Source organism: Coregonus lavaretus (genome assembly GCF_964263955.1).
Source record: "Coregonus lavaretus genome assembly, chromosome: 13".
NCBI lineage: Eukaryota > Metazoa > Chordata > Actinopteri > Salmoniformes > Salmonidae > Coregonus > Coregonus lavaretus.
Genome location: NC_140000.1, coordinates 31,826,502 through 31,834,507, shown reverse-complemented (window position 1 = coordinate 31,834,507; position 8,006 = coordinate 31,826,502). Strand labels below are relative to the sequence as shown.

The following is an 8,006-nucleotide window of genomic DNA, read 5'->3' as shown; positions in this document are numbered from 1 at the left end:
ATATTCTTCAAATGGCTCATAGATTTGGTTAGGAATGTGCTCTTTGTCCTCTTTCCCATAGAGGGCGGTATGGCAACGTAAACTCAAAGTAGGCTTTTGCTTCACAATTTCTGTGTGGTCAATGAAATACTGCAGGTCAAAATAACAACTCTTTATAGTGAAAGCCTTACATCTCTTAGAAATTACGACTTAAAATAATGCGATTTCAACTCAAAGGAGGACACATTAGGTTATTACATTTTCCTAATATTTTTCAATGAACTGTGCCTGCATTTCATAAGAGAATATACAAAACTGTACTTTTATTTGTGTATATAAATTATGACTATCAAAATGGTCACGGCTGTAGTAACATAACATAGCAAGCGCTGGGCCAATTGTGCGCCGTCCTATGGGGCTCCCGTTCACCGCCAGTTGGGATCAAACCCCAGGCTGTAGATGTCTCTCTAATTTATCTTCGTTCAAATGATAAGAAAGAGGCGTTGTACATATCATGTGACATTCGTAAAACTGTACCTGCCTTTCAGCGAGAAGCGACGCCCACAAACCAAGCACAATGGATAGATAACGGTTAACTTTGATGGAAAACTAAAGTTGCCAAACTAAAGCAAGTTAAACAAACTACATCCTTTTCACGTGACAAGTTACATGGAAGGCTTGAGAATGTATTGGAGACGAAAAGGGAACCAAATATTTAGGAGTTGCGCGTCACAATCCACAGGATTCCACAGAGGGCTGATCACCGTAGAACTTGCAAGGTGTGTATTTATGCAAATTCTAAAAATCATAGGCGTGCTTTTAGGCGATGGAGTCACAGCCCGAACTCAGAACTCCTGGTATACCAACGAGCTGCAAAGACGGTGATGCGCACAGCTCGGACGTACTGAGGAACAACGGATGAGGAAACGTTTCACGCTCTATAAAGAAAGGACACAGAAAGGAAAAGGCAGAAGTGACGACTATCCATGAGAGAAGATCTTATTTACTGTCCTCCCTCATCTCACGACAAAAGACGCTCGAGTCAACCAGAGTTAGCAGTTGTGTAATTTATTTACTGCGCACTGAGTAGCCTAGCCTATTTGCCTTGATTTTATTTATGTTACAATATAGAGGAGGTACTGCACTCTGACTGAAGATACCGATGTGGATGAAGTTGACATTGCCCCTCTATAGCCTACTGTCACAGCGCGTAAAATCCACATTTGGATACGGTCCTGTCTCTAAAGAAACTTTGTAGTCAATTGACGTTACATTTTCTCCACAATGTCTGAAGAAGATAATAGTTGCACTGGTGCTGGTCCTATAACTGAGGTTGAAAACAGCAATATCAGCGTTCTCGGCTGGGAACAAGTGCAGCGCCTTGATGCCATCCTGACGGAGACCATCCCCATCCACGGCCGGGGAAACTTCCCCACTTTGGAGATGAAACCCCGACAAATAGTGAAAGTGGTGCGTAGTCGCATGGAGGAGAGGAATATCCACGTCCGGGACGTGCGGTTAAACGGGTCTGCTGCAAGCCACGTTCTTCATGAGGATAGCGGACTGGGCTACAAGGACCTTGACCTAATCTTTTGCGCGGATATGAAAGGTGAAAGTGATTTTCAGATTGTAAAGGATATCGTTTTGGACTGTCTCCTGGATTTCTTACCTGACGGGGTGAATAAGCAGAAAATATCGCCATTGACTTTAAAGGTAGGCTATATTTTCCATGCAACAGTTATTTAAATATATCAAATAGCTATTTAGAAATGGATTTCATTTATGAATATGGCTAATTGCACTTTTGCGAATCTTTGAGATTTCAAAATACAATAAGACAAGTTTACTGATAGTATAATGTTGATTTTATCCAGTTAAGAGGATTGCAGCAAACCCATTTAAAGCAGATCCAGTCTCTTAGGCCACCTACGTTCCATAGATAGGGCACCCCTTATTGTAGTCTACAGAAAGATGCAAAGAAAATATGTGCCAATGTAATTACATTAAAACGTCTTTATATGGAGCTATGCAAGATTACCCGTTCCTGATTTAGTGCATGTATCGGTTTAATTGGATTTAGATTAGGAGTAGGCTACAGTATTTATATCCATGGCAGTTATTCCTTTAAGACCATAGTGGCGCAAAAGCCTTTATACAGTACCTAGACAGTATATTTTTTATCCATTGACAGTTATTCCTTTTAACTGAGCAAATGGCCTTTACAGTATTTTTATCCATTGACAACTGGAGCTAAAGGTTTATTTTCCCTGTGTGTATCTGTCTGACAGGAAGCCTATGTGCAGAAGATGGTGAAGGTGTGCAATGATTCAGACCGCTGGAGCCTCATCTCCCTCTCCAATAACAGAGGCAAGAACGTGGAGCTCAAGTTTGTAGACTCTCTGAGGCGGCAGTTTGAGTTCAGCGTGGACTCCTTCCAGATCAAGCTGGACTCTCTGCTGCTGTTCTATGAATGCTCCGAGAACCCCATGGCCGAGTCCTTCCACCCCACCATCATGGGCGAGAGTGTGTTTGGGGACTTTGGTGCTGCCCTCGACCACCTATGCCAGAAGGTGATCTGCACGCGCAACCCGGAGGAGATCCGGGGCGGCGGCCTGCTCAAGTACTGTCACCTGCTGGTAAGGGGCTTCCATGCCGACTCCGAGACGGAGATGAAGTCCCTGCAGCGTTACATGTGCTCGCGCTTCTTCATCGACTTCTCGGATATCAGCGAACAGCAGCGCAAGCTGGAGTCATACCTGCAAAACCACTTTGTGGGCCTGGAGGACCGCAAGTATGACTACTTGATGACCCTGCATGGGGTGGTCAACGAGAGTACGGTGTGCCTGATGGGACATGAGAGGCGGCAGACCCTGGGGCTGATCGCCATGCTGGCGGTGCGCGTGCTGGCCGAGCAGAACGTCATCCCAAATGTGGCTAACGTTACCTGCTACTACCAACCAGCCGCCTACGTGGCAGACGGTAACTTCAGTAACTACTACATAGCCCAGGTACAGCCCATGTTCCACTGCCAGCAGCATGCCTACTCCACCTGGCTACACTGCAACTGAGACAGCACAGGGAAAGGAAGGCGTGAGAGAGAGAGAGGGAGGAAGAGTCTGATTAATTCATACGGGCTGAATCACTGGGCTGACTCACTGTCAAGTGTTTTTCAGATGAATGAATGAACGAGAAAAAAGGTATCCCCACGACCCACCGTCCTGTATTGAATTAAAGCCCCAATGTTTTGTTATGCTCTGTTAGAGCGTGATGGGGGGGAAGAAAATGACAGTTGGGTCTCAGCTCCTGTGAGGTTGGTCTTAAACCAATGGCAGGACAGTTTACTGTGAAAACCTCACCAATGTTCTCCTGCTAGGGAGCGCAATGCCACCCTGTCTGACACCTAACCCAAGCTTGGGAAGTATGGGATGGGTTTGCCCAATACAATGCAAACAACGACGGACAAGAATGAAAGCAGCAATACTTTCATTAACACTGACCCGGATTGACTGACTCTGTTGCGAACTGAAAAGGCTGTTGAATTGAGCGACAGACAGACCATAATGTGTGGCTGCATCAGTATCCTGTGGTGTCCAGCTGTGAGGAGGACGCAGGCCCCTTTACTCTCTGAGGGGGGTGTGGCTTGCACCCTGACGCACGCTGGGCAACGTCCCAGCAACACAGGGGTTGCTAGAGCACCATAAAACTCTCGCTTTATTTCTTGTGTGGTGAGATGTCATCACAAGCTTTGAATGACAAAAACTACACCTTAACTAGTAATGATTGATATGAACATGAGGTGTTTACAAACCAAAGATTTTTGATTTATTGTTTTTAATACCCAAGTTTGGTGGGGAAGAAAACAAATGTATAATGCTATCTGTATATGTGAACATGTGTTTTAAGTGCCTAACGCCTATCAGTAGTATAGGCAGAGGAATAATGAGCAGCAGGCCATATCGTTTTGTGAATAAACCCAGTCTGATTTTCGTCATGCACACAAGACAATAGCACCCCAGAGGCTTGTGAATGTAACCGTGAAATCCTGATTCAAATCCTGATACACTCAGTGTTGATGTCATATTTTTTGGAAGAAAGCAACATATCCCCTTGCAGTCATAGAGTATAAGTTAATGGGGGAGAGATGGGGTTTTGCTGTACTTTATACAAAGGAGTTTGACAGGTTGATACAAGACCTTGAGTTAACATTTGCTGATATTTTAAACATTCCATCTCCACATAATAATAACAGTACCTCCTCATAGGTGCATTGAAGCCACAGAGGCTAGAGCATTGTTTGCTGTTGCTCTCCCATAGTCATTTTCAGACAAACAAACTCCACAGGAATATTAGTTTGTGCCGTAGTGCATGTACCGAGATGGTTTAATATTGTTTTGTCGTTGTTCATGTTGACAGGGTTGGTGAGCGTTTCAGATATCAGCAATAAGAAAGGCAACATCCTGGAGTTTCAGTTTAATTTGGATTACTGTATATTCAGCTTCACATGATTTAAACTTGACTGTATTTTGTATAGTGGTGCTTCTCTTTTAACCTTTTGTAGCAAGTTCACAGCAGGCTGAGGGAATGAAAAACCTGTCAGAAGAAATAGATAGAAAAAAGAAATACAGAAGAAAAGAGAGACAGAACGGATCGAAAGGCAAACAGAGAGTTGGTGTGTGTTCATGTGCTGCCTTGTAGGATGATATTTGCTGAGACACCTGTGATGATGGGACATTATTTGCTGTAACACCCTAGCAGGGAATTCCGCAGCTGCCGAAGAGGTTGAACTTAGCTGGGCTGTGTCTGTAATGTATGCACTCGCTTTGGGTCGGCTCGAACCTACCAGCAAATGTCGTGCCAAATGTTTATCTGCCGCTTGCCCAATGTTGAATGAGTGTTCGGCCATTTGTCGATGGAGAGAGAAGTTGAGGATGTGTTGTTTTTATATTGAAGTACAGATATTGAGCTGTAGGGGAAAAAAACAAAAACAAACGTGTAGAGCAGTGCAAGTGAGGGACAGAGGAAAACATCAGAGGCAGGGAGCTGGGCTGGGGAGATGGGTGCAGCTGGTGAAGGGGTTTGTCTTGCTTTCACCACAGACAGACACACAGTGGTAATACCTCTCTCTCCCATCTTAAGATGGCCTGAGCAGCGAGAATAGGCAGGAGAGAAAGGGGTCCTGGTACACACAACACAACTTTAGGGAGGTATCCTATTAAGCCTAGCACTATTTATTATCATTACCTGTATGTCAGGCCCTCTTCTCTGGGGGACTAAACAGATATCCATGCATGCATTATGAGCTCTGATAGCATTTCCTGGGTTGGTGCACTACCATGGTATTACTGTAAATGAACAGTTAATTGAGGCTAGGTTAGGCAGTGGTTACATGATCTAACTGCTATGCTGTAAGGTCCAAGTCCATGGGGAAATACTGTCTCATGCTAATTCAGTTTCTCTAATGTCATTTCTCAACATAACATCTGAAATATGTTGCTCAGCTAATAGAAATTGATTGTTGACATAAAGATGAAAATTAATGATAATTCATCACCAGTATTGTGGGTCTTGGGGTGAGAGACAGTGTTATTAAAAACAGCAACATTGGTGTGCGCTATACAAATCTAAAGTGTGTGTCTTTAGAGAAGAATAAACAGTGTTTTCACAATGGGTGGGGTTCCTGGCTCCCCACTTCTGTACAAATGTGTCATGTCACAACTCTTTAGGACATCTTGAGGAAACAACTGTCTTTGTCTCCACTGATGAGATCCTACTCTTGTCCTCTCTCCTCTCCCCTCACTCCCATAATGTGCAAGCTGTAATGCAGGTCCCTTAGGGAGAGAGTGAATGGACATCTAATGGGGTTCTACAGGGCGGAGGCACTCCAAAGGGAATGTGAATCGGCTTAGGTGACCACTGTGTGACTGTAACCTGGGTGGTCAAGAGAACTGAGAGAAATGCCCTCTCTACTCAAATCATTCTGTACACCTTTTTCTCTATTTTGCTATTTCACACGTTCTGGCCTAACATATTTTTTTTTTACTGTACATTTTGATGATATTGTCTGGATTGTACAGGCGGTGTGTATCCTCACCTCTTCTCACTCTGTGAAGTCGGCTCAGAACAGCTCAGCCAGCACCAGTCTACCATGTAGTTAGCAAGCAACACAGGTTACTATGGGTTACTGCATTGTCTTGTATGCAATGTTTCAACTGTTTCACCTATTCATGCAGACTTTTTCAATCAAACCAACAAAAAAAAGAAAAAGAGCCTGTCTCATATGTATTTTTTATGATTGTTATTTTTATAAATGTATCAGACACTGCCATGTTGCAGCGCTTTGGAATCTGTGATCAGGATGCAAAATATCATTTCTCAGCTTACATTTTTTTGCAGATCTTGTAAATGTGTCTGTTTCGAAAATAAAGGATGTTTTCATCATTAAAAAACCTGAAAACAAATGTTCATATCAATTTATTGTAAATGTAAATGTAAATTGTTTGTAACGATGTTTCTAGATTCTGTGACTGAATTGTGTTGACGACAACACTCAACTGTCTGCTCTATCTAGATTCTGATTGTTCCTGTCTAGCGTTAGGCTATTTCCCTAAACAACCCCCAACGATCAATGTCCAGGCTTGGCCTCAATGGTCTGCCCATCAAGGCAACTGACTTCAGGCTTCATTTTCATGAGAGGGCATCTCTTTTAACTGACGCTAGCCATTCAGCAGCTTTTAGACGGCTGGGTTCCCTGCTTACAGAGGACAATCCTGGCCAGATCCTGCCAGATCAGACCCAATGGGCATCGGCCAGCGAGAACTGCTCCACTGCTGCCAGAAATAGCTGGTGGTGAAAGTGAGGGATTTGCGTGCACCCAAAAAGAGACTTTAACGCTTTTGTGTTGTGAATATCTTTGCCTGCTCATCAAATTCTCTTTCGGAATGACCCCGTGCCTCCCATCCACACGACCGTAAACTTGGACTGACTGATCAGGCAAGGGCAGGGTAGCAGTGAATGGACCAGTTCCATGGATTGAAATGGAGCTCTAAAGCAACTTAGCTCTAGTATGGGTCACATGTCTCATTGTCCCACATATAGAGAAAGCGGCAGAGAGACAGAGTAATAAAGTAAGCTATATTTAGGAGCCATGATATTGAGGCCCTAGCACTTAAAATGAAATGGGTGACTCTGCTCTATGCTTGCAGACACACACTTCACTTTTCCAAACCCATCAGAAGACGAGATACGAGAACGTCTGGACAATCTGATCCTATGTACCTTCAGCTTCACCAAGATCTCCAATATCTCCTTAGTGCAGCCAGCTTCAAACACCAGAAAACATATATTAGAGATGCCTACACAGCAAATTCTCCAGTGTTGAATCAACACTGAGCATCTTAAATGTAACACTGTTTTAGTGTCTATATGGTTCCACACTTTCCACTGTTAAATTAACACTTTCCTTAGTGTAAAGCCTTATTTGCGTATTGCCTTGCGAGTGAATTTTACATTTTAGTCATTTAGCAGACGCTCTTATCCAGAGCAACTTACAGTTAGTGAGTGCATACATTTTCATACTGGCCCCCCGTGGGAATCAAACCCACAACCCTGGCGTTGCAAACGCCATGCTCCACCAACTCAGCTACACGGGATTGTGTGGAGTTAGCACCCATGACTGTATTTGTTAGTGACAGAGACATGGTTGTTGCATTCATTCATTTTCTGTTCTGTGGCCTTCACCAAGTGAGATCTTAAGTGAATAGGTTGTCATTAAAATTACATTCTTCATAAGGCCTTATTTTGAGGGCCTAGTTTTACCCTTATACACTGGCCTGAAACGTATGGTTTACAGGTCACATCAGGCCTGCAAGTCACATTATCCTGGCTTGCAAAGTGATGTGTAATTCCTATTGGAATCCAGCAGGAGTGGGGATATTCAACATTTGTTATTTGTATTTAACCTCAAACTGCATTTAGAATGACTGCCATGGTTGTGAAGACTGAGATATGAGACTACCTAAAGCATCTAA

At 43.5% G+C, this 8,006-nt stretch overlaps 1 protein-coding gene across 1 annotated transcript; it reads left to right on the top strand.

Moving 5' to 3' along the window:
- Positions 1–869: 869 nt before the first annotated feature.
- Positions 870–4,587, top strand: LOC311140802 (terminal nucleotidyltransferase 5A-like). The gene is made up of 2 exons (XM_084176036.1): positions 870–1,692; positions 2,268–4,587. The coding sequence occupies exons 1-2, from the start codon at positions 1,264–1,266 to the stop codon at positions 3,045–3,047; spliced, it is 1,209 nt and encodes a 402-aa protein (XP_084032162.1). The 5' UTR covers positions 870–1,263; the 3' UTR covers positions 3,048–4,587.
- The last annotated feature ends 3,419 nt before the right edge of the window (positions 4,588–8,006 follow it).